At 37.1% G+C, this 27,587-nt stretch overlaps 1 protein-coding gene across 2 annotated transcripts in view; it reads left to right on the top strand.

Annotated features, from left to right (window-relative positions):
• Positions 1-24,592, top strand: part of LOC131042900 (nudix hydrolase 9) — a 183,950-nt gene extending 159,358 nt beyond the window's left edge. For both annotated transcript variants that reach the window (XM_057976229.2, XM_057976228.2), the window contains 2 exons: positions 24,206-24,364; positions 24,493-24,592. In XM_057976229.2, coding sequence (XP_057832212.1) covers positions 24,206-24,364; positions 24,493-24,588 — 255 coding nt within the window. In that variant the 3' untranslated portion in view covers positions 24,589-24,592. The remainder of the gene's footprint in view (positions 1-24,205; positions 24,365-24,492) is intronic.
• Positions 24,593-27,587: the final 2,995 nt, after the last annotated feature.

Here is a 27,587-nt window from a genome sequence, read left to right on the forward strand (position 1 = left end):
TTTTCACATGACTCTCTCCCCCTTTGACATCAATGCAAAAGGCACATATTGCGCAAATCATGATTCTCTCACCCTTTGGCCAAACACTCTCTCCCCCAAATCTGAACAGCTGAACCACAACAATGACGACTCCTCCTTTGACATCAATGACAAAGATAGAGTACCGCATACCAAGAATCACACAAAATGACTATGAATAGATTGCACATGAATAAATTGACTCCACAAACTTACACAAACTTGAATACATCTGCAAAAGAACTGAAATTGCTGTCCCAACTACTTCAGACACTCCGAAATAGATATGAGACGATTGAATAGATAAGTCTCCTTCTCTGCTACTGGATCACAAACAATTCTGAGCATAGCCTCCATCTTCGGACAACTTATACCTCAGAACTCATCCACTCTACCTACAATCCTGTTTCTCTATATCCTCAGATGATAAACATGCTTTGAAGACAATTCCACCTTCAAATAGTGTATGTTGAAAATTCATGTGTCTAACAAAACTCTATCACTAGCAAACATACTCATCAATTTACTGAATCCATTTGCTTCTAGCTCCTTTCCTGACCTAAACCTCTACAGTCTTCACAAGAGACTCAAAATGAGCACTTACCGAACTGATAAGATTCTTCAGCTGAACCGAGGGTGTAACATATGTGTGAGTAGGCATGATCTTTTCTAATACACCGGATACAAAAGTGAGTAGCTCACTATCCTAAATGAGAAACATCAACAACCTTAATGATTCTCGCTGGTCCTTCTCCAAGAACTCTCTCACTATTCTTGCAGTGTCTCTTGCTTCCGAAACTGTAATGTCCCTACTAGTTAGAGATCATTAACCTGCAAAATAGATTGTTAGAACATAACAAACATATATATACATATATAAGTCATCCGAATTGCAATCTAACTTCAATGCGCAATTAACATAATCATAATTCTCATCTAAAAGAAAAGGATACAATGCCATACGTGAGTATGTCCTTAGGCGGCCGTGAGGCTCACCTTCTTGGAACCCCTTGGTCCCAAGCCCTGCAGGAAATCGAAGATGAATTCGAATCCTGTCTTGGGTGTAACCTCTTACACCCAAGCCCTCCAAGGAAGACCCTTGCCTTTCCTTGCCTTGGGTGATGCCTTCATCATCCAAGTCCACATAGGGGATCGGTCCGACCTTTGAGTCCTGTCTTGGGTATAACCTCTTACACCCAAGCCAGCCAAGGAAGACCCTTGCCTTTCCTTGTCTTGGATGATGCCTCCATCATCCAAGTCCTGAAAGGGGATTGACCCGATCCTTCTCTTCTTGGTTGAGTTTGAGTCAACCAAGCCATGTAATTGCATAACATTTTCAGTTCATAAACGATCCTTTATGTTAACATGAATTCTTAATGCATTCTTTAATTAATTTATATATATATATATATATATATATATATCAACATGATTTTTCATCCTTCACATTTGCAATATGTTTCTTAAAATACCTTGTATTCATAATCCTTCTTGATATGCAACTTATGTATATAACATTTACAAGATTATATCTTATCCCTATTTTTATGACTAGTGAATACTATACGTTAAGATGTGTATTAATATTTACTAGACCACCATTAACATTACCTATCAATGGACTTTACCCATTACCCAATGTTCATTAACTAATATTAACAAGTATTAATGAGCTTTTACCCTTAATGCCACCTATTAATATTAGTAATACGAACCTATCATATATTATATCTATTATTTAATAGGGAGGAATTCTTACCTTGCAACCTGATTACCTTCTTTCTTTTCCCCTGTAGTCTGCTTCCTTTCTTCTTTTTCTTTAAGCTTGATCGCTGCCTCCCTTTATAACCCGTGAGGGGTTGTGCCCCTCCACGGGCTGGGTTACCTCCGCATGAAGGGGTGCGGAGGTAACCACAGCCTAGGCTGTAGTTACCTACGCACCACTTCGTGCGGAGGTAACCCAGCCCGTTTGGGACTGTCTTATTTCCCCTTTATTAAGTTATTAAATATTAATATATAAATTACAATTTATTTCTTTTTAATATATTAAATGTTAATTACATTTCATACAATATTTTATTTGTTTTTAATATATTAAATGTTAAATACATTTCATACAATATTTTATTTCTTTTTAATATACTAAATATTAATTACATTTCTTTTTAAATATATAGAAATATTATGTATAATTTCCTTTTTAAATATATCCATTTCTTTTAAATATATTCGATATTACATATCAAGAATATATTTAAATACCTTTCCATTGAAATATTAATTATTTAAATAACATTCCCTTTATTAAATAAATTAAATATATTTCCTTTAGATTATTTATTTTAATTTATTCCTTTACAATATCCTTAACCTCGCAAGTGATTTTACATCTCGCGATATTGTAGGGGTTATCACAGAAACAAGTGCCATAGCTTCAATCTTCTCTGCTTCCACCATCTATTCTGTATCTGCCTCAGACTTAATAGGAGTTTCATCTCTAGATTGATCTGGAGGATCTCAATATCCTCAACAACTTCCACTACTCATCACCACCTTTGACCAACTTTACTTTCATCGAAACAGAAGGAACATCCATAACAACACGACCTACCTCAACCTTTACTACCTCAACTTGCTCTTTCTTTCGCCTAGCTTCCTTGACATCTTCTGCAGCTAGTATATTTCTTTTCCTTACCTCCCGGATTGCCTCAGCTGAAATTCTAATATTCTGCGCATAGTGCTCTACTTCCTTCCATACCTTCTAGCAATTCCTAGCTCCTTAAACTGTGTAAGCAGTTGAAGATCTTACTTAGAAATATCAAATTCACAATCTTTCCAGATAAATACCTTACATGCCGGATTAGGGTTCCTTCACCGAATCGCCTTCTTACTCTGATTGCTTTGGAAATCTCTTTGCAAAACTTGCTCATATGCTATTCTTCAGAAAGCAAAGTGAGAAATGAGAGGTAAGAGTACCTTTATATCTTCCGCACACTTAACTTTCTGACACATTAAATACATTTTTCCCTAAACCTTCCAGATACCTTGTTTTCAAGAAACCTCCTACGGATCTTCAAATCTGCTCATACTCTTTCGAAATCCCTTCCAAACAATCTGCAGAACTTCCAAGCAACTACTGACAATTTGCCGAACTTCCGGCACCACTGCTGGCAGGGGAGAGAGATTTTCATGAAGGCTCCCCCTAGGCCAGAGGCCTTAAACTAATTCCCCGATGAAGTTCTGTTGTGACGTATTCACACATCGCCCCATTGCAAATGGGGACCCCTGCTTTTTGCTTTCTAGGGTTTGTTTTCTAGATCTTTTAGGGTTTTGTCTGTTAGCCTTTAGCTTTCGAGTATCGCCAGGGGGATCACTTGGATAGCAGGTTCTGCTTGAGTTAGGTCAAGTTGGTGAGTGATAAAGTCTGAAATGTCCCGATCCTGAAATTTGGCTAAGTCTGGAATGTCTTGATCCTGAAATTTGACTAAGTCTCGAAAACTGAAGAATCCCCCAAAAACTAGATTTTGCAATATAGCTCCTGGAGGTCTGAAACCACTCTCAAACATCCTGAAAGTATATATGGAATATAACTTAAAGTATAAGAAACTTATACTTAAATGTTATATTCGATAAAATGATCCTGACGGAGAGTTCAAAAAGTCAAATTTCACTCCTCACCCTTCCAGAGGGTCCAAAGCAAATTTCGCTCCTGACCCTTCCAGAGGGTCCAGAGCGAAAATCAACCTAGGACTCATTTCTTGCCTTATTTGACCAAATTTTGATTTGCAAGGCATTTTGAAGGGAAAAGTGGACATGTTTTGGAAATGTTTGAAAACCTTGAAAAATGATGGATTCTAGCCTGGAAGAGGAATTTCGCTCCTGACCCTTCCAGAGGGTCTAGAGTGAAATTCATCATAAACTTCATTTGCCACCTTGTTTGAGCTTGAAACCTTGTTCCTAACTTGGAAAATGATCTAACCTTGCCTTGTGAGATGGTTTGAGACTTAAAAAACTGAGCAATTTAGCCTGAAATGAAGATTTCGCTCTTGACCCTTCCAGAGGGTCCAGAGCGAAAATCTTATTTGAGCTTATTTGTCACTAATTTTGGCTAAATTTTTATGTGCAGGGTCTCTTGGAATGAAGATTGAACATCATTCAAAGATTTGGAAGCATGCGAAATGATGAATTTTGGACAAGGAAGGCAATTTCGCTCCTGACCCTTCCAGAGGGTCCAGAGCGAAATTCTCAATAGCTCCCATGTTGCAATGAAAAAGGTCAAGTTTTAGGCATGAGTGAAACAAGAACAACTCCCTTTTGCCTCCTGAAGAAGTTTCAACTTTGAAGAATGAAGGATTTTGCTTAAAACCTAATTTTCGCTCCTGACCCTTCCAGAGGGTCCAGGGCGAAAAACTTTATAGGAGGTATTTCTTGCTTGGTTTGGTTGAATTGAAGTGTTTAAGGTATCATGAAAGGAAGAATCAAGCCCATATCATGAAATTCGCTCCTGACCCTTCCAAAGGGTCCAGACCGAATTTTCTCAAAATCACTCTTTGCTATCAAGTTTTGCTAAGGCAAGTATGGGATAAGGTGAAAAATAGAAGGATTTGCCCCTGGGAGTGAATTGAAGTTGCAAGAAATCATCAAAAAGTGAAGGAATTGTGCCAAAGAGAGAAATTTGCTCCTGACCCTTCCAAAGGGTCCAGGGCGAAATTTCCAAATCCTCCTATTTTCCTTGCGTTTCAAGATGAGATTTTGGTTTTCATGACTTGAAGGGGAGTAAGGCAAGATGTTTTATGCCATGGAAGTGATTTGAAGATGAAAGGATTGGAAAATAGGCCTAAAACCTAAAAATCGCTCCTGACCCTTCCAGAGGGTCCAGGGCGAAAATCTCAAAATCCCCTATTTTGCCTTGTAGGAACGAACCAAGCTTGGATGGAGTGAATGAGGAAGAACATTGCGTAGCTATGAGTGAAAGATTCAACAAAAGTTGATGAAGGAGTAAGCCAAAGGAAGAAAAATCGCCCCTGACCCTTCCAGAGGGTCCAGGGCGAAAAACCTTAAAATCACCATTTTCCTCCTGATTTGAGTGAAACTAAGCTTGGAATTCAATGAAAGAGCCTATTTGGGATGCCTTGAAGGGGGTGTGAACTTTGAAAAATGAGAATTTTGAGCTCAGGAGAGAATTTTGCTCCTGACCCTTCCAAAGGGTCCAATGCGAAATTCCCAAAAATGCAATGTTTCCTTCAAATTTTTGATGAGCTAGCCTAGTGATGGAGGTGAATGAACCCTGGAGATCGCCTTGAAGGAGTTCAATGATCAAGCTAAGGTGAATTTTGGCCTAAATTGAAAAAATCACTCCTGACCCTTCCAGAGGGTCCAGGGCGAAATCATGAAGAAGCTTCACTAAGCCTCAATCCAACCTTGATATTCCCCAAATTTTCACCAAATTTGCTAAAATTAAGACATTTGGGAGGATAAATTAAATTCGCATTAATTGAGGCATTGTCAATTTAATAAATTAATTTTTAGGCCTTGAAATAATTAAAAAATTCACCTTGGAGGCATTAAAATTAATTTTTAAATTAAGAAAAATAAAAGGTGAGCGCTCAACAGCATTTTTTTGCTTTTACAAGCAAGTCGGCCTCCTTTTAGGTGGGATTTTATCTTATTTTATTATTAAAAAACTATGTCGGCCTCATGGTTGAGTAGGGTGAGTGCTCTATATAATGAGGGAGTATTGCCTCAAGTTGCAAATCATTCATTCATTGTTCTAAATGCAAACTTGAAGAGCATATTTGGAGGTGCGAAATTGAGCAAGTTGGAGGATAATTTCCAGATTTTGGAAGTTATTTGAAGGCGAGTTTCCAGATTTTGGAGAAGCTAGTGGAAGGTGAGGCCTTTTGGAGGCTAATGGAGGCATAATTCATCCAAAGGAAGACCACAATTCAACCCTTGTCCAGCAAAATCCGGTCTTCTTTCTTCATTTTCCAAGGTTTTATAGTTAGGCTTTCAAAGGAGAAGGTATGAAGAATCATTTTTTTGAAGTTCTTATTCAAGACTTATTGTGATTTCGTAGCAATTTTGTAAAGTCTAAGTCTTGGAAATCCAATTTCCATTCATATTCAATTTGAAAATGTGTAATTCCTGATTTATCATGTCTTTTTCAAATTAATATCTTAAGTTATACCCTTGAAAGGTCTTAAATTTCTTGCTTTAAGATATGGTGCCCAAAGACTAATTTTAGGTTTTTGTGTAGGTTTCAAATAACCACCCAAAGCCAGAGGATCTATTACTTAGCAGACTCTCGGCGAAGAAGATCGGGCAAGGACAAGGACGACCTCCTCCAGTCTAGCATTGACAAGGACGGCCTTCTTCGGTCAAGCATCATCAGGAATAACCTCTTCCAATCCAGCATTCCAAGGCGAGGTACATCATCATCTTGCACATCAAAGACAAAAGAAGTCAGAGCAAGGGTTCGTTGAAGAAGCAAATAGTTTCAGATGAATTAATTAAAGCTAGCTTCTCAGCATCATCGAATTGGATATCTACCAAATTGCAAGAGTCAGACAAGGTGGCATCCTAGTCATCGCTCCTCTAGTCGGGTTGGTCCACCTCAGCATGTCCAGATTCAATGTACCTGACTCATTAAAGGTGGCACAAACTTCGATGTATCTACCCCAGCTATCCATTGGTCGAATATTCCAGAGAAGACATGTGTCCAATGAATACAATTATTTCATTGGTCAGAATTAAATTTGTTGTAACAAACCCTAATTAGGGTTTTGATTGTAGAATCTTGGCCATTGATCTCAAATTGATCTTAGCCATTGAATTGTATTAAGGGCACTATATAAGCCCCGACTCTTCATTTTGTAAAGGCTAAGAGAAAATAGTTAGTCAGTAGTTAGAAGGTGAATAGTTAGAAATAGTGAATAGTCAGTTGATAGAATAGCAATTAAAGAAGAATAGAGAGAGAAGGCAAAGATTGTTGCCAAGATGTTGTTGTAAAAGACTTGTAAAACTTCATTGAAGAAATGGTGAAATTTATGGGTCGATTCAACAATTCGCATGGTCTCTATACTTCTCAGTTTTTTGATTTCATGTTATTAGATGAGTGGAAGAAATGTGTTTGATTGATGGTGAAATTCGTATATCCATACTACTAGCAGTTTGTTGATTGCAGACTTGCCTTGTGTAGTCAACTGGAATCATTCAGCTTAAGCTTAACTTCAATTGTCGCTTCTTCATTGATATGCATCACTCTGATGGTGTCTATGCTTGTAGTGATGGTCTGAACATCATAAAGCTTTCCTCCGAAGATCGCACTAACCTTGTGGAGATGGTCCTGGGATGTCAAAACAAGACTTAGTTAGAATTTCATCAGAGATCATTCATTGCTCCTACATTCTTAGTGTCAGGATTAGACCCTTTCCTCCCCTTTGTCCTTTTTTCCTTTTTTTTTCAAAATCTAAGCCAATGAAATCTTGTGATTCCAGCAAAATCACATCATACCACAGAGAGCTTATCCACACGTAGAGATCCTACAGCAAAGAACCTTGAAGTCATCCCGATTGATCCTTTTCGCGACATCTTCAGCATTCAGAGACTTTATTCAAGAGAGGATAAGGTACCCTTTAGGTATTTTATTCTGTGTTCGCATGTGCATCAAAAACACATCAAGAAGTTCCAACACCGGAATCAGGTGCGGACCTACTCCCTGAATCATTATCGCTCTTCTTTACCCATGTCTTCTTCATCTATTTGCTGATCTCTTCAACTTTCGCTTTTCCCTTATTCTCTGTCTGCACATTCTTGTTCTTCTCTGTCGGACCATTCCTATTCACATTCTTGCTTCTACAAAATCTTGCAATGTGACCGTATTTATTGCAATTATAGCACACAACATTTCTCTGACTAGGCTTGAATTTTCCTTGATTTCCTCTTGATTTGCACTGATTAGCAACATGTCCAAACCTACCACATGCATAACATCTGACATTTCTCCTATTTTGAAAGTTATTCATCATACTTTTGCATACATTTGCTTTATGACCATACTTATTGCATTTAAAACATTGATTAGAGAAAGATGGACCATTCTGATTCATGCTATTTCTGCATTGACTAGCCATATGACCAAATTTATTGCAAATAAAACAGTTACCATTGAACTTATGAGGATTGGGTTGCCTTATCGGAGACCTTTTAGCTTTGCTTTTTTGATGTTTTGACTTAGGATTGCTTTGACCAGATCCAGAGCTTTCACCTTTCTCAAACCCAAGGCCTTGCTTGTCATTTGCATCCTTCTGGCTTTCAATCATCGCATCAAGCTTTGCTGAGCTAATCTTGAACTTCTCCTTGTACTCATTTGCAGCAACAAGTTCATCCCTAAGAATAATAATCTGTCTTTCAAGCTCTTGTTCATTGTTCTTGGATAGTAGTAGTTCAAGCTTCAACTGATCATTCTCACAATTAAGTCTATAGCATTCATCAGATTTATCATTCAAGGATTGAGTAGGGTTCTCTTCATTCTTCTTTCTACCCTCAATCTCCTTTGACAACTTCATCACTATAGATTCCATCTCATGCCTTAGGACAACATTGTCTTCAACAAGCTTCTCACATTCTTTTGTCTTCTTCTTCAAGGCTTCATCATCCATGCTTTGGCTTTCTCTCTGCTTTAGCTAATCAAAAAGTTCCTTTCTCTTTTCTCTAGACTTGTTCAATTGATCCTTCAGTGACTGAATGAAATGCTCTGCATCCTTCAGATTCCCTTTCAATTCTCGGACTTGAGCTTTGGACAGATCAAGATCATCAAGTGCAACAATAAGCTGATATTTCAGACTACCGGACTCCATTATCTTACCTTCCTAGACCTCTCTCAAGCTGTTAGACTCCTTCCGAGGAACTAGGCTCTGATACCAATTGTTGGAATCAAAGAACACTGAGACGGGGGAGGGGGGGGGGTTGAATCAGTGTTCCACAATCTGTAACTTTATTAAACTAATCATTTAACCACATAAGACAGATGAAGAAAAGAAAGATGCATGAACACAAAGCAAGTAATCACAACACCACTACACCAAGATTTTTACGTGGAAACCTGGTTAAGGGAAAAACCACGGTGGGGCTGAAACCCACAATGTAATTATACTTTGTTAGAAGTATAAGAATATTACAATGGGAATGCACATGCATTCAGGCACGCTGCCTAGAGCTCACTGCTCAACTTACAAAAAGGGCTACAACCCCGGAAGGCTCAGTGCCTTACAAACAGACTACAAGAGATTTAAAATTGTTTGAACTAAAGAATAGCATCTAGAAATGGTTGGGTACAGTTCTGGTTAAGCACAAAACTCTTAATTACATACTACTTTGCTACACTGCTCTGTTTTGCTATATTTTAGAGCAAAAATCTTTCACTTGTGCACACTCGATTACCAACACTCACCACACATTCACCAATACCAAAAATGACAACATCAATCGCTCTTATATATCTGCAACATGAAATTAGGTATTCTACATGTCGGCCCAAAAATGCATAACACAAATGAAACGTATATACCAAGTCGTCTCAATCCGAACTCCAATGCATATGCAGACCAAAAAGAATTGTCCACACGCTACCCATATGACGACTAAACAACCTCGAATAGGAAGCACCTCCAAGAATTACGCCACAAACATCCACAACACGCTACAATTATCATGAATGTTGCATAACACGAAGAACACCACTGGACCAAGAAAATGATCAATAACATGCACAACGATGAATGTGGACAAACACGGTTAGGACACGATCTAGAAACATCGACAAGCATCATGAATTACCACAACAACAATCGGAACATCACCACTTACTAGAATCTCTGTCAACATTATACCGAACCTCAAGAACACTCACTATACTGACTGTCAAACTAAAAGATTCATTTGCAGACCTCCAAATCATGAACCATTTGAATGGATGACACATATGAACGTCCCGAACACTTTGCCAAATCTGCAAACCAAGATATTCTAATTTCGGAGCAATGCGGAGCAGAATCCAGAACACTGAACAACACTGACCAATAGAAAACCAACCAGGATATTGGATCTCATAACTTGATCAAATCATTATGCGGACCTTTGAAACCATAGCTGAATCAACTAGAGATACGTATCTCAAAACCCATTAAACCGCAACAGCTCATCTGCAACACACTAGCCAAACCAACTCATTTAATCTGACTGCAACACTGGAATACATAGAGGAATATGTTAACATCAATGACAACACATCATTCTAGCAAACTTCTCAACAACATCCAACAGTAACATCCTTGTTCTTTGTGGTATGCATGGGGATGTGTTTAATATATGAAGCCTGATAATGTTCTTATGCAGAATTTAGTGGTATTATTAATATAGAAAGCAAGATATCTATACTCGCACCCTTACGAGAAAATTGTCTTGGACACAAAACATCTAAATTTTCTTTAAGAAACCCCCATTCGGACCTACAAAAGGAGGAAATGAATGAATTGATTGATGCCAATCATGAGGAACAAATTTACTAAGGGATGTTCTCCGTGAGACCCGCATGAGATGACAACAAGTGCAGTGATCTTGCATAAAAGATACTAATTTCCTATTAATATGTTAACTAATGTCTAACTGGTTTATCCATCAATTAGTTTGCCCAAATTGATATATTAACCAATCACCAATTAATTGCAATTTCACCAAGGGGCCTAGTGGTTATGAAAGGATGGGATACACAAGATATAGAGATGTCTTTTGAGAGGAAGGTTATAACTTTAGGTACAAGCAGACATGACTTTTCACCAATGAAGGAGAAGACACTTATACAACAATCTTATCACTCCAAGGAGGCATCATATTAGACTTGGTATTTCATAAACACTCAGCAGTTTGACTGAATATTGCAGTTTGGTATGAGTCTCCTGTGCATAACATGGTAAATGCTGTATCAATATACATATATCGCTGCATACTAACGATTACAATGCACTGCTTTTATAATTGATTATATATTGTATCTGACTAATGATTTTTCTGCAGTTTATTTGTTATATTTAGAATGGCTGAATAATATTGGAACCTTCATATGTTCTGAATGTTCTCAGTCAAGGTAAGAGAAGTGACGAATTGTAGATAGGGGGAATGGTGTTGGGGTCACTCGTAAGCACACGACCTCATATGTATGGCAGGGCAGGGTCCACATGAGGCGAAGGTGTTTTGCCTTTGGGCTTAGGAGGGTTAGACTTAGGGCACCCGATTGGGGTAAATCCTTATCCTCTCTACCTTGGTGATGGATGGAATCATGTGATTGGGAGAAGGTGGCTTGATGGAGCGGGAACGGTTGTAAAGACACCCTATCAATTTACCCATCATAGCTTGCTATGATTGGGGTTACTTTAGTTAGTTAAGTAACCTTGTAATCAATTGGTTTTCCCTTTTAAGGAGATAAAGGTACTCCTCCTCTAACCCCCTCTTATTAGCTGAGAGTTGTAATCTAGGGAAAATTGGGGCATTTTACAAAAGGGGACATTACATACTCTTTCCCATGATTTCTTATGGGGTGAGATTTCCTAATATGTTTAATGCTTTATGACTGAATTGATAATTCTGCCATGGATTACTAATGGTTAATTATTATAATCAGCTCTTTGGAATTATTGTTGTTGTAAACGATTTTTAATTTGTTTGCTGGGTTTCAATCAGGTGAAGGTACACTCTAAACCCACTTACTTAGAAATTGAGAATTAGGGCAAATTTAGGGCATTCCCAATTAGGGGACATTACTAATTAAAGCTTCTAATTTGAACTTACAGAGGGGCATCCATCCTTGTTTGTACCTCAAGAACAACCTATGCACATAAGAGAGCAAACGGATTGTTGGAAACATCATTTCACAATGAGGGTAGAGAGATTTCCAAGCAAGACATGGCTAAATGTATCTATGCTAATGGATTGGCATTTAGTGTTGTTCGCTCACCTTATTGGCAAAAAATGGCGAGATCAATTAATGAGGCTCCAAAGGGGTTCAGGTGCTTGGGTTATGAGAAGGTGTGGACTTCCTTATTGGATAGAGAGGTGAAACATGTAGAGGACTCCTTGAAGCCCATCAAGGATTCATGGGTTGAAACAGGGGTGTCCATAGTATTTGATGGATGGAAAGATGCAAGAAATCACCCATAGATCAATGTTATTGCAGTGGTCCTTAAAGAGGCAATGTTTTTGAGAGCAGTAAATTGTGAAGTGTAGGTGAAGGATGGTCCATTTATTGCTAATTTTTTTTGCGAAGCCATTGATGAAGTTGGCCCTAGAAATGTTTCAAGTTGTAACATTCAATGCCAAAAACTATAGGGCTGTTGGGTTATTGGTAGAGGAGTATTATTCACTCATTTTTTGGACACCTTGTGCTGTCCACTTACTCAACCTAATGTTGCCAAATATTGGCAACAAAGCTGAATGAAGCAAACAAATGTATGTTGATGGCGAGGAGATCCAAATGTTCATCACCAACCATCATATTTCACAAGGCATATTGAGACAATTCTCAAGATTGGAATTGTTGAAGGTAAGTTAATTTTAAATTTAGTTAAATAATAAATATGTTTAGTAAAGTTTTTGTTTTAATTTTAATTTTGAAATAGGTTGATGAGACCTGTTAAGGAATTCAGATCAGAGATAGAGAATATAATAGTCTGGTAATATGTAGTGAGGATAGACTTTAATAAGATAACTGCAATGAATACGTTTTACCTCCGATGTGTATATATATATATATATATAACTCTAACTATTAATCTTCTATGATAATATTGACAGCTTGCTGGTTCATGAAACTGCCACAGTTATTGGTTTCAGTTCACAGCAAGTGTCAATGCCTATAAATAAAAGGATGAAGAGTCATGTCCACGTAGGGGCATGACTTCTACGTGGCTTATGCCACGTAGAGTCATGACCCTACGGGGACATGACCCTTCATTCAATGTCGTTATATATTACTTGCTTCAATCTGAATGAAGCTATATCCTTAACACTCCCTCTTAGCAAAAGAGGATTGAATTTCATAATTAAGTTTTAAGGAACAACATTCTAGATATACAAATTCATTTGACATGATCATTCACTTAGTAACACTTACTAGTGAAATACTTCATGTTTCAGAGAGATATGGATTATCTAATATCCAGCACTCTGGGACAACAACTACTTGAAGTCTTATCAGATTACAACCTTGATTCTATTGACAATTGTAACATTGTCATTATCACAGGTGAAATAATTTTAGTATCATGATATCCGGCACATTCCGAGACAGCAAATTAATGTAGTCAATCATGATATGATTGTTATCATAATTTCCTACATATTTCAGAACAATCATTTAATGATAACAATTCAATAACTCATCATAGAAAATTTAGTATCAAGATTTCTGGCACATTCCAGGACAGCAACTTAATGTAGTCAATCTTGATAACAGATCAGGCTATTGTGAAATTCGTCACCTTACAATAGCGATCTTACACTTACATCACATGAAAGATTGTCACCTTCCATGACATAACACATACATGCAATATTACATTCAAGATATTCATGAATATATCAATTACATATGATTAAGATTAATATCAGAAATTTCCATTATAATCTAGTCATACCAAGTTTACCTCTAAAGTACTCTACTTTCAACTTTGCAAGAGGTTTGGTGAATATGTCGGCACTTTACTCTTCAGTGCGGATGTAGGTCAATTTGGTGACATCTCTGTCTACCATATCTCTTATGTAATGGTATGGGATTTCTATATGCTTGGATCAATTATGAAAAATTGGATTTACAAAAAGTTTGATGCAACTTTGATTATCACAGTGAATCACGGTGGGGTTTAGGGGCTTCCCAAATAGTCCAACTAGCAATTTTCTTAACCATACTGCCTCACGTGCTCCCATGGAGGCAGCCATATATTCGGCTTCAGTGTACTCTGAGCATCTGCTGACTGGTTTCTGCTAAACCAGGATATCATAGCTGATCCAAGACTAAAGCAACACCCCGTTGTACTTTTACGATCAATGGAAGTTCTTGCCCAGTCAGAATTAGAATACCCTTGGAGTTGTATCTCAACATTTTTATACTTCAGGCCAAGTCCAATAGTGCCACGCAAGTATCTCAGAATATGCTTAGCAGCCATTAGGTGAATCTTCTTAGGTTCGCACATGAAATGACTTAACACATTGGTAGCATAACAAATATCAGGGCGAGTGTTTACCAGGTACATTAGAGATCCAATAATTTGTCTATAGTATGTAGTATCTGTAGGTTCTGAATCTACTGCTTCACATTTGAGCTTATGAAGATTTGTTTCCATTGGAATGGATAGAGGCTTACAATCTATCATACCAAATCTGGTCAGGATATTAGAGGTGTATTTTCCTTGATTTAGGAAAATATAATTCTCTTTTTGCCATACTTCTAGGCCTAGAAAATAGTGCAGTAGACCTAGATCCTTTATATCGAATTCAGCCACAAGATCTTGTTTGCATTTTGCAATGAGGTGATCTTCTCCTGTTATCAACAAGTCATCAACATAGAGAACAAGTATTAACATGTCACCATCCGATATTTTGAAGTATATGTTAGAGTCTGCTTCAGTTTTGGAATATCCTAGTTTGGAGAGATAACTATCTATCCTTCCATACCATGCCTTGGGAGCTTGCTTAAGGCCGTAGAGAGCTTTTTTTAGTCTACACACATAGAGATTTCTATCATGTGTAGCAAAGCCTTCAGGTTGTTCTATATATACTTCTTCCTCAATAACACCATTCAAAAATGCGGTCTTCACGTCCATTTATCTTCCACCCTTTGGAATCTGCAATGGCAATGATGGTTCTTACAGAAGTATATCGGGCAACTGGAGCAAATGTCTCTTCGTAATCAATTCCAGCCTTTTGAGAGAACCCCCTGGCAACGAATCTGGCTTTGTGTTTTTCAATATACCATCTGGTGCATATTTGATTTTGAATAACCACTTTGATGAGATAACTGATTTGTCTTTTGGTCTATGTACAATGTCCCAGACATCATTTTTTAAGATAGATTGGTATTCCTTAATCATTGCATCTTTCCAAGCTTGACATGTTAAAGCCTCTTCAACATTTGATGGTTCAGATTTTGTAAGTTCGGTCATGAAGGAAACATAGCATGATTGACTTCTTGTTTTCTTATTCTCTTTGAAGATTTCATTGGGTTCCACATTATTTTCTTCAATCATCTTTCTTGCCCATAGTGTTCTTTTCTTGTTGTTAGGATTTTTAGCATTCTCGAAATTAGATGATTGAAGTTCATGATTTTCTATGCTATTCTCCCTCTGATTTTCAATTGTAGGATTTTCATCTGATTCTGCGGTTAGATCATCTTCTGCACTTACAGATAGTTTATAAGCAACATCTTCTTCAAATTTGACATCTCTACTGACTTCAATGGATCTTCGTCTTGGAATATAGACTCTGTATCCTTTAGTGGTTTCACTGTAGCCAACAAATATGCGTTTCTTCCCGGAGGGTTCTAGTTTGGTTCTCTTTTCTTTAGGAACGTGAATATACACTTGGCAACCAAAGATTCTTAGATGGCTTAAATCTGGTTTATTTCCTGTTAAGGCTTCTTCAGGTGTTATATTATCTAGGGTTGAATGAGGGCATCTGTTTTGGATGTACACAGCTGTATTTGAGGCTTCAGCCCAAAATGAGATATGTAGATTTTGATCATGCATCATGGCTTTAGCAGCTTTGATGATGTTCTGTTTTTTCTTTTTTCAACTCCATTTTGTTGAGGATTATAAGGTATAGTACACTCCCTCTTAATCCCAACAGAAATGCATAATTCTTGAAAATTTCCAGAGACATATTCACCCCCATTATCTGATTTTAGAGTCTTTATTTTCTTCCCAGTTTGATTTTCCACTAGGGCCTTAAATTCTTTAAATTTCAATAACACTTCATTTGATTCTTTGAGTTTTATGAAATAGATCCAAGTTTTCCTAGAGTAATCATCAACAAATATCACGTAATACAAGAATCCCCCTAGTGATGGTAATGACATTGGACCACACAAATCAGTATGGACAAGTTCTAGTACAACTTTTGATTTGTGTTCACTTGAGGGAAAGGACCCTTTTGAGTTCTTCCCTAGAGCTTTACAAGTTCCAACATGATCAGATTTTAGATTGGGTAATCCTGTGGTAATTTTTCCTATAGAAGGTAGGGCACTAAATCGAAGATGTCCTAATCTTCTATGCCAAATTTCATTAGAGTTTGATACTTCATGATTTAGTGCTTGTTTTTGAGTATTACATAATTTGTATAAACTACCGTCTCTAGATCCTATAGGAATAGCATTCTTTATGTTAGAGTTTTTAGGCCAGAGTAGAACTTTATCTTCATGGAAGGTCACACGATATCCTTGATCAGCTAGTCCTGAAATAGAGACCAAAATCCTTTTGATACCTGATACAAAGAGAACATCTTTCAATTGTAATGTAACTCCTGTTCTTAATTGAATTGAGCAGGTCCCAATTCCTTTCACTGGATAGGTAGAATTGTCTCTTATTGTAACTTCTTCAGTTGAGTGGCCTTCAAAGGTTTCAAATTGATCTTTAAAACCGGTTATGTGTCGAGATGCTCCACTGTCGATTATCCACATATGTTTGTTTGAGCTTAGTTTGGTTGATAAGGCTAAGAAAAATAGAGGATTCTCTACTTCCTTGACTTCAGCTATGGTTGGTTGAGCTTTCTGTCTTTCTGGGCAGAACCTGTGAGTGCGTCCAAATTTATCACACTTGTAGCATTGAATCTTGGAGAATGCTTTTGTGATTATTTCCTCTCTTCCGTTTGAACTTCCTTTTCTTCCCTTTGTTGCTTGTGTTAGCATGTAGTGCTTGAATTTCTCCCCCTTCGTTTGGACCCAATCCTCTTGTGATTAGTCGAGATTCTTCTTGAGTACAATCATTCTTGAGTTGATCGAATTTTGGTAGTGTCGGATGAGCACTAATGCCTTGAATAAAGGATTCCCAACTGAATGGTAATCCCTTAAGTGCTATTAGAGATAGCTCCATATCATCTATATTATTCCCAATAGTTGACAATTGGTCTTTTTATTCTAAAATCTTCATGAAATAGGATGTGATTGTTTCTCCTTTGTTCATGTAGATATGCATTAATTGCTGTTTTAAAGTGAGCAATCTGCTTGCATTATTTATTTCATATGAGTATTGAATGGTCTTGAACATATCATAAGCTGTAGTTAGTTTTGAGATGGTTGGAAGAATCTGATCTTTAACAACATCAATTATGATTTTCTTAGCCTAGTTGTTGTGTCTTTTCCAAATTGTTTTCTCTGGCTCGTCTTCGGGCATCTTATTATCTTCTTCAATGTATGCATCTAGTTCGAGTTCTTGAAGAATTGCTGTTATTCGAATTCTATGAGACGAAGTTGGATGCGCCTTCGAGTCTATCCTCCACTCTAACACTGTTCACCATGATTGATTTTCCTTTGATTTTGAGTGCAAGTCTGAATTTTTTTTAGAAAAGAGGTGTCACTATTTTATTATTTCTCTACCAACGTGGCTCTGATACCATGTTAAGGAATTTAGATCAGACATAGAGAATACAATAGTCTGGTAATATGTAGTGAGGATAGACTTTAATAAGATCACTGCAATGAATATGTTTTACCTCTGATGTGTATATATATATATATAACTCTAACTATTAATCTTCTATGATAATATCGACAGGTTGCTGGTTCGTGAAACTGCCACAGTTATTGGTTTCGGTTCACAGCAAGTGTCGATGCCTATAAATAAAAGGACGAAGAGTCATGTCCACGTAGGGGCATGACTTCTACGTGGCTTATGCCACGTAGAGTCATGACCCTACAAGGACATGACCCTTCATTCAATGTCGTTATATATTACTTGCTTCAATCCAAATGAAGCTATATCCTTAACAAGACCTATTTTGCCTCCAACACACTTTTGTTGAGATGACTTGTGAAGGTTCGTGAGGCACTATTTAGCATGTTAATCGGCCCTAATTGGAGCATATAGAGGCAATCTAGCACTACAAGGGCAACAAATGTCAAGAGAATGATACTAGATGACACTTGGTGGGATCATGCTGAGCACCTCCTGAGATTCATTTAACCTATATTGAGCATGATCCATTATATTGAAATGGATAGGCCTTGTTTGGGTGAGGTATATGATGGCATCAACTCAATGATTGAGAAGATCAAAGTCATCATAAATTTAAAAGAGCAAGATCCCGAAGAAACATCTTTCCAAAAACTACAACAAATCATTGTGGAGAGATGGAACAAAAGGATTACTCCATTGCATCTCCTTGCCTTTGCATTGAGTCCCAAGGATTGTAGTCAACATCTCCTTATTGGCACAAGAGTTGCCTCATTTAGAGACCTCAAAGTTGCTCAAGGGTACAAGGTAGCCCTTCACACTCTTCACCAAGACATACGATTTGTAGTGAGGGTTGAATTCATGAGTTTTGCAAGCACAAATGATTGTGGTCTTGAAGCTCTTTGGGACAAGCATAGGGTTGATGCTCATAGTTGGTGGTACTTCCATGGAGAATCATATCAACACTTACAACCTCTTGCCATCAAAATTTTATCGCAAGTAAGTTCTTAGTTATAAAAAAAATCTTCTTTGTAACTTATCTAATTATAAAATCTTGATAGGTTAGTTCATCTTCATTTGAGAGGAATTGCAGCACATACTCCTTCTACTCAATAAAGCGCAATAGACTACACTCCAAAAAGGCGAAGGACTTGGTCATTGTGCATTCAAATTTGTTGCTCCTCACAAAAAATTCCTACAAACAATGGGAGACAAATGTTGAGTTGGATGATTCAGTTTCCCACCTTGCTACACCTGGACTTGATGATGACCATGAGCTACCCAGTGATCACGAGACTAAAATTGCTAGTGCCGGTGCTAGTGGCACTATTTGTTGTTCTAATTTACCATAGCATATGGAGGATGATGATATTTTTGATGACCCATATGATATTCGATCAATGATGGCTGATTGTTGACACTTGACATTATTATTTTTGAACTAAAACATAATATAGTGCTCTATTTTGTTGTGTGATTTGAACTAATTTTTTTATAGATATCATGATAGTCAAGTTTTGACTACCAATATGGTGGTGTATTTTGCTATGTTATTTGACTATTAGCATAGTGATGTATTTTGAACTTAACTATTGCTGCATATATGTATATATTTTTTATTTTAATATGTTCTTGTACGGACAAACTCAAAACAAACCCAAACCAAACCCAAACCCCAATTCTTTTGGATCAAACCTGTGAATTTGAACCTCAAACCCAGACCCGCAAACTTAGATTTTTAGAAGAAGGTGCATGGACACTAAGATTTTTGAAATCCTTTTCAATGGTCTTTTGTGAATATGCAAATTTTGTACTATTCCTTTTGAAAAGGCTTTCATATCTTGGTTTTTGTTGTTTGTAAGTTTCTGTATAAACCCTTGTTTGCATAGTCATGGCCAATATAGAAAATCTTGCTTTTCCCAAAAATAAAAAACTAATAGGCCAAAACATTCATTTATGAAGTCACAAGGCTCTCACCCTTGTTGAGTATAGGTATTTGTTGGCATTGACAAAACCGGTTAATCCAGAGAACCGGTATATTTGCTGAGATTTGTCATTGATGTCTAATACTGACCGGTGGAGTGGTGTATCTCAGTAGCAAAGGTGATGACTTGTAAACAACATGGAAGTAGCGTAAGAGACGAGTGATCAAGGTTCAACCAGCTCAAGGGAAGACAGACTAAGCTAACTAGTTTGTCACTCAAGAAGATTGGTGTTGAGGTCAGATCTTTAGGTTGGTCATTATGTTGATAATGAAGTCACCAAAGGTGACTTAGGCAAGAGGGCTTGAGGTTGTATGAAAACCGGAACCTGATTGGCAAATAGGAGAAGAGACTTGATAGAAGCACCGCAAACTGGCATCAAGGGATGAACCGGCAATAAAGAGCGCAGTGGTATACCGGTAGACTGGTTAAGTAGAAGGAAGATAGGTGTTTGCCTAAAATCTCGGAGTGATGATCAGTTATTCAGTTGCAGTGGCAAAAGGTGAGTTGGTGAGCTTGTATCTATGCCATACTAAAGGTTGGTGAAGTCAACTTCAGTCATAATGCAGTCAAGCCATGATTACTTGCGGATTTTCTGGTTCGCATTTAAAAGACTGAACTTGACCCAGAAGTCACTATTTTTGGTGGATGCGGTGGTAGAATTAGTTGAGTAGTTGGTGGAATTATTGTAGGGCGTGCAGAGAAAGAGTGGGAGATTTTGAATTTGAAATCCTCCGAAATCTGTGATTGCTTTGATTGAGGAAACACTTGAAGGTGACGACAAAAGTGTAAAGTATTTTTGAGTTCTTTCAAAAATTCTTGATCGTAAAATTTGCAAAGTGCAGATTCTGAGAAAGGCGATCCAAAGTGTAGAGTAGAGTGAGAGGAAGTGCTAAAAGATTTAGCAGAATAGTGAGTGTATGAAGTAGACCGGCAAAGTACAGAGTCGAGAGTCAGAGGACTGACAAAGTGCAGAGTCGAGGGTCAGAGGACTGATAGAGTCCAAAGCCGAGGGTCAGAGGACAGACAGAGTGTAGAGCCGAAGGTATAAGCAGAAAATTGGTGTTCTGCAGAGCAGACACAACCAGTGCAAATAAAGTATGATTTTCATTGTGATCTGATCAAGCTATTAGTAGCTACTCCAACATATTATCTTTCTGTTGCTTTCTAACCATTGCATCTGAAATCCCTTTAACGGGTGGACTTTAACAGGTACCTTTTTAAAATCCCTTAACCGGGTGACATCTTAATTGATGTTTCTAAGTCCTTTAACCAAGCTACCTTTAACAGGGTAAAGGCATTGACAAGCCTTAAATCAAATCCCTTAACGGGGTGGCACTTAACATTGTCTTTATAATTTTCTAACAGGGATGGCTGTTCACCAGGCGTACTCCAGAAGAGTACAAATTTTTTGATTTCCTACTCACACCGTGGTTTTCTCCCATTTGGGTTTCCACGAGATAAATCTTGGTGTCATTGTGTATCTTTTCATGCATGCATGTTCTTCTGCAGTAATTATTTGTATTGATGAATATTAAGTTGGTGCAGACTTGAATTAAAAGTTTTAATTGTGTAAAACTGGTAAAGTGTTGATTCACCCCTCCCCTCTTAGCACGGGTTGGGACTAACAGTATTGTGATAGGATTGTTTTAACTTAAACCAGAATGAGCACAAATCTTGTAGATTTAGATAATTGCAATAGAGAAGCCAGATCATGACAATTGTTTATTTCTGATCAATTGATCCCAAGATTTCTGAATGATGCATTTGATGGTGATATTTGAGAGTCTGAAAAACAAATTTTGAACTTTAAAAAAGAGTAAGAGTATTGTATTTGAAAAATCTCTAGTCTTTGAAAAAATTGATTGAGAATGGGGCATTGTTGAAGTGTCTACTTAGGATGTAACACCTAAGAGATCAACTCTATGTTGTCAACAAACCAATAGATGAAAAGATATGGTTGCATTAATCATCAGTAATTGGCTGTCGGTATTACAATTTATTTGTTTTAGGTATGGTACGTTCAGGTATGGCTGTACAGAATACATTTTATAGTATGATGCTTCACATCAGTGATCAATGGTAGTGATAAATATAAATGTCAACTGGATAGTTCAAAAGGTTCAATATGTTGGTGTTGGAAATAAGCCACACCCAGACCGACAATGGACTGGTCCAAGAGGGGCCAGTAGCTCAGTGGTAGAGCACTCCAGCAGTGTATGGAAGGTCCTAGGTTTGACTCCTAGCTGGTCCATGTCTCAACATGGTATCAGAGCCAGGTCCAGGCTAGGAGCCCCAAGCACACGAGAGGTGTGGCTTAAGGGGGGGTGTTGGTGTTGGAAATAAGCCACACCCGGACCGACGATGGACTAGTCCAAGAGGGGCCAGTAGCTCAGTGGTAGAGCACTCCAGCAGCGTATGGAAGGTCCTAGGTTCAAGTCCTAGCTGGTCCATGTCTCTAACACAATATAATGTCATATATGATATATGTCTAGGATGGTTTAAATGAAAATCATTACAATTACAAAATTTTAAATAAATACAATCTAAAATTTGTATAATTGTCTTCAAACTCACCAAAAGGATCTAGATCAATTAGTTCAACATTGTTTGAATCACAGGCAAATGGAGTGCCACTTCCACTAGGTACATCATGTGTAAGAGCCTTGTCATCATCTATATTAACTCTAGCAAGCTCTACAATAAATGCATCCAAGTTGGTACACTTAGTGGCTATAAACTAATTTTTCATTGCCCTTTTTTCTAGTCATCCTGCTTATGTCTTAGGAGATGCAAGTTGGAATGGATATAAAAGTCTTTTGCTTTTATTTGCAGCCAATCAGTTATGTTCATTGAGTGGATAAAGGAGTATGTACTTCGATTCCGTTCAACCAAAGAAAAACTTGCAACTTGTTGAAATTGGAGAGAAAATCAACACAACTTGAAATAAAAAATGCAAAAGAAATTAAAGAATGGTAAATATTAAAGTCTACAAATGTTTAAAAAATCAAAATAAAAAATGCTTACTTGTGATAGAATCTTACTTGTGCAAGAGGCTAAAGGAACAAATACTATTGCCATATTGGTGTAGGCTTAAGTTTTCTTAGGCTACTGACATTTTTATATTATTAGATATTAGTTAGTCATTATTTAATAATGTTTAGTGCATTTAATTTTTTGGTTGAGGTAGTTGTTGGCGGTTGTTCCGTACCTCATCATACCTCCGTTTATTTTTGGAGTGTTTGTACATTGTGTATTATCTCATTTTCATTATTCATTCCTGGTGAAATATCATCTTTCAGGTTGATTCTCTTGGTTGTTGTGAAGGTTTATTTGGTGTGCAGATTGAGTTTTTGGGTGCTCTATCATGGTATCAGAGCCTGCTTTCTACAACTCTCTTCTCTACTTCGAGTCTTCACTAGTTTGTGCCTGAGGTCAGAGGTCTCCATTTGCAGCAGTGGTATCGTGTTTTAGTGATTAACAACATCATTGTCATTTGGTGCTCACATTACAGCTTGAGATTGTTTTTTTTAAAGGATAGGTGATTTCCGATTTGAGGGTTGGTTCGTTGAATCCCATTATTGCCTGTCTCAGACTCTCAGCAGGTCTGCATATTGTGAATTATTGCTGAGTTATTGGCGAGTGGTGTGTTTTGCAAATTTAGTCGATTTTTTCATGTCTAGTCTATATAATTAATATTTGGCACAATCTACAATTGACACATGTATCTTATTTTACTCTAAATATTTGAAAATGAGTATTGCATCGATAGCCTAAAGATTTTACATAAGACAGCTGAAGCCTTTCTTAACCAAGTAAATTGTATGTTTCTTGTCAGAATGAAACACTTTGAAATGTTAGAAATGCCATTAGAAATGCCATTGGTCTTTACCACTTGAATGAACATTGGGAACTATCCAATAGTCTGGCATTACAGACATAAAGTTTGGTTGTTGTGTAGGCCATCTCATTTAGTTGACGTGATAGCTGATGAGTGACCCAACTGCAACATTATTTTCCATCCAATCTATATTTTATGATGGTATTACTTATAGGCATGGAGCTTCAATTATAAGCTGTTCCTCTATTGATATACTACAAAGCTAAATATTTCTGTCAGTATCTTTAAAGTTAATAGTATTTGTTGCAAAGAAGAGTGATTTGGCTTTCTCCTTACTAATTGTTCATAACTATTTTTGATGATTCCTATTCTTCCATGGAAGACTAGAGCTTTGCTGCATCATTAACTCATAATGAATTGTTACCTGCTACTGCTTTCCTTCCAAATTTCTTCATCAATGTTCTGGCATATAGAATTGTACAGAATACAGTGGATTTTAGATGCAAATTCTCAAAAATAATCTGTGAAAATAATATATAAAATCTAATTTCTACCTCAAAGTTTTGGTTTCTCTAATGATGTGTATACTTGAATTTTCAAGATGTGGTATATTCCCCTCACACATCAAGGTATTATTCGTTGTCTTGTAGAGCGATCCAATATTTATTGGCATTTCTCGGAGAGTGACTAATGTTCGACCCACTGTTTTCTTCTACATCAAATGTAGTCTACATTCATCAGATATTCAGGGCTTATATTCAAAAGCAAAAGATGGTTATGAATCAACACATCTATGTATAATGCCTAAGGTATTGTATTGGCTACTAAAAGAGATATACTAAACTCTAATTTGTAGACAACTTTTGTAGTGAATTGCATGAATACTTTCATAATTGAACACAATATTTCCTGACATTGATTTGCTTTCATTGTTCAGTATGAATTAGGAACAGCGGCATCAGAGATGCCAGGTTGTCACCAAGGCGGGTTTGCATTGTATGATCTTATGACAAAAGAGGCTAAAAGTCGTTGAGGTGAAAAAATTGCTTTTTTCTTACTCTTAATATTTATTATTTTTCTTTTAGAATATATGTTATCTCTTTAGTACCTAGCTCAAAACTGTTTCAACCTGACAAATATTAAACTCAATCTTTAATATACTTTTGTGGTCCTGCTAGAACTACTACCGTTTTCTTTTCCTTTTCTTTTGGTGAAGATATGAAGGATCAGGTACCCTAGAACTGCAAAGATGAATTCTGAAATAATCAGCTACAAATAGAGAAACATCCTATCATGGCCCCAAGTGTAAGTGAAATTTTTGGCAACGAGGCTTAAACATGCCAATGAACTCAATTCTTGGATGATCACATCAGCTTGAAAATATTTAATTAATTGATTCTCTTCCCTTCAAAAAATCTTTGTTCTCTCTATCCATGAAGCTAATATCAGCTAGGAGTGCAGGGACATATGGTGAGTCAGCGCTGTAAGAATCTACCACACTGACAACATGTCTTACCTTTACCTTTAGTGAAGCTTTAGGGATTGGTACTGAAGTGCTTATTTTTTTAATTTCTACTGCAGTCCAGCATTGTAGAAGGTTTTTGAGCAGAAATATTTAGAACTTGGGAGGATCTAATAATCATGTGAGTTGAGCATCCACTGTCAACATACCATTGGTTTCTCTTATCTTGAACATATAGTGCCACTTGTACAAGCATTGATCTCTCCTTTTGCTCTTTCTTTTTCCAAACCTGCTTTGTTCATCCTTTTGGCTGGGGTTCGGGTTCTGGTTCTTGCCTGGTCCTGGTTCTCCCCGGGTTCTCCTTGGGTTCCACCCGGGTCCTTCCCAGGTGGCCGGGTTCCTTGTGGGTGCAGCACCCACAGGGAACCCGGCCACCTGGGAAGGGCCCGGGTGGAACCCAAGGAGGACCCGGGTGAACCTAGGAGGACCCGCGTGAACCCAGGCCCGTGGTTTCCAAAAAACAGGGCCACAGGTCAAAAAAACAATAAAAAACAATAAAAAAAGACTTTTTAAAATAGTTTTTTTATAATAAAACTCTAATTCGCCCCTTTTATGACTTTTTAAAAAAGACTTGAAACTTGAATATTAACTTTTTTGCAAATTATGAATATGATATTAGACTTTAGTTATTAGTTTATTGATTACATTTGCGATATATGAATATTTATTGGCATTGGCAATTAATAATTATGGATTTATGATTTATGATTTATGATTTATGTAGGAAAGTCACATTGTATATTTTATTTTTGTATGGATTGTATATATTGAACATATATATAATATATGGGTATATATATATAATTAAAATATATATATATACATGGACGAACCCGTACTCGTACTCAAGATTTTTTTTTTTTGCCGAATCCATACCCGAATCCGAACCTGAACCGGTAACTTAGTTATTTTGTTTTGGAGTCTCATCAGCAAAAGTACTTTTGCAAAACTTAGCTATGTGCCCGAAATTGTTACACTTATAACATATGACATTACAATCCATTAGAGGAGCAAATGAGTTGAAGTTTTGTTTTGAAAATCCGAAATCATTTCTTGTACTACTCTACACTCTTATGCTCTATGACCATATTGATTGCATGAATTTTGATTGTGATCATTGTGAGTTGATAAGATCTTCTAACATTTCAGAATTTTTATCAAACTTCATGTTTCTATTGATTTTATCTTCAGCCTTGTCTAGCTCCTTCCTTAGGGAAACAATTTCCGATTCAAGCTTCTCACATTCTGAAATTTTTTCTCTTAGCTACTCTTTCAAAACATTTTTAATGCGTTTGGCTTCTTCAGTTTGAGTCGTTAAGTCCATAATTGTCTTCTCAGATTTTTTTAGAGTGTACTTCTTCTTGCTATGATGGTTTTTCTTCTCTTTTCACTTATTGTAATATGCTTCTTCCTCGTCACTGCTTTCACTTCCAACTTGTGGACATTTGACAGCATAATGACCTATATTACCACAATTAAAACATTTGAGAGTACACTTACTATTGTGTCCTGCACGCACTCCCCATCTCCGACAGGGATCCCTCCCCCTCTCCTCCTCGTTCGTTGGTTTGCCTCATTGAGGTCCTGAAATAGGTCTTGTTAGTCTGGCAGAGAGAGAGATAGAGAAAGATAGGTCTTAAAGTATGACAAGAATCAGACTTAAGCATGCCCGTAGAATTGATCCACGAGTTTTGCCATCGCCATAAAAAGCCAAGTCTTTAGAAAGCCAAAGATGTAACCAGGTCACCACCTTAGGGTGTTTGACAAGCAATATCCAAAGAATGACTCCAAATTTCATGAAGAGATGTAGAATTATGGAATTCATGGTTGCCACTGTGTTTGAGAGATGTATTGAGGCCAAAGCTGAAAACCTAGAGCCAAATTCGACCTTATCTAACAAACTTGAAACTTTTTTCTGTCATGCACCTACCTTGCAGAGCCCAGACTTGTTCCAAGATGGCAAAATGCTTAAAAAGAAACGTAGGCAAAATCAAAGTTCGGAATTTTTTCCTTCTCCAAGGTGAAGGTTTTGTGTTCACCCTTACTATCGCCTAAGTAAACCACGAAGTTTTCTTCAAACCATCGAATTGAGTGGTGAAGTTTTAAAGTTGCAAATTTTATATAAATATTGGTCTTTATGAAGGCAGAAAACAAGTCATCACTATGTTTGCCATTGCCCCTTATTTTCGCCGAAATTAATACCGAAGTTGCAAAGGTTGAAATTTTAAGAAAACGACCAACTTCGGTAGGGCCACGCTTTTCAAGTTATTATCACCTTTGTTTTAACCAAAAATAATACTGCAAAAGTGCTAAGTTTTTAAAAATCAATGGACAAAATAATAATGTTCGGGCTTGTTTGTTTAACAAGGCAAAGTTGTACGTCATTTTCACCTTATGAACCCTGATAAGAATACCAAAAACGGGCAATCACTTAAAGAACAAAACAAAAACAAAGTTCGGTGCTTTTTCTTGTTTTCATCTTAAAAAACACCGAAAAGTGTCAAGCAACG

This window comes from Cryptomeria japonica, chromosome 1 (assembly GCF_030272615.1).
Source record: "Cryptomeria japonica chromosome 1, Sugi_1.0, whole genome shotgun sequence".
NCBI classification, from domain to species: domain Eukaryota; kingdom Viridiplantae; phylum Streptophyta; class Pinopsida; order Cupressales; family Cupressaceae; genus Cryptomeria; species Cryptomeria japonica.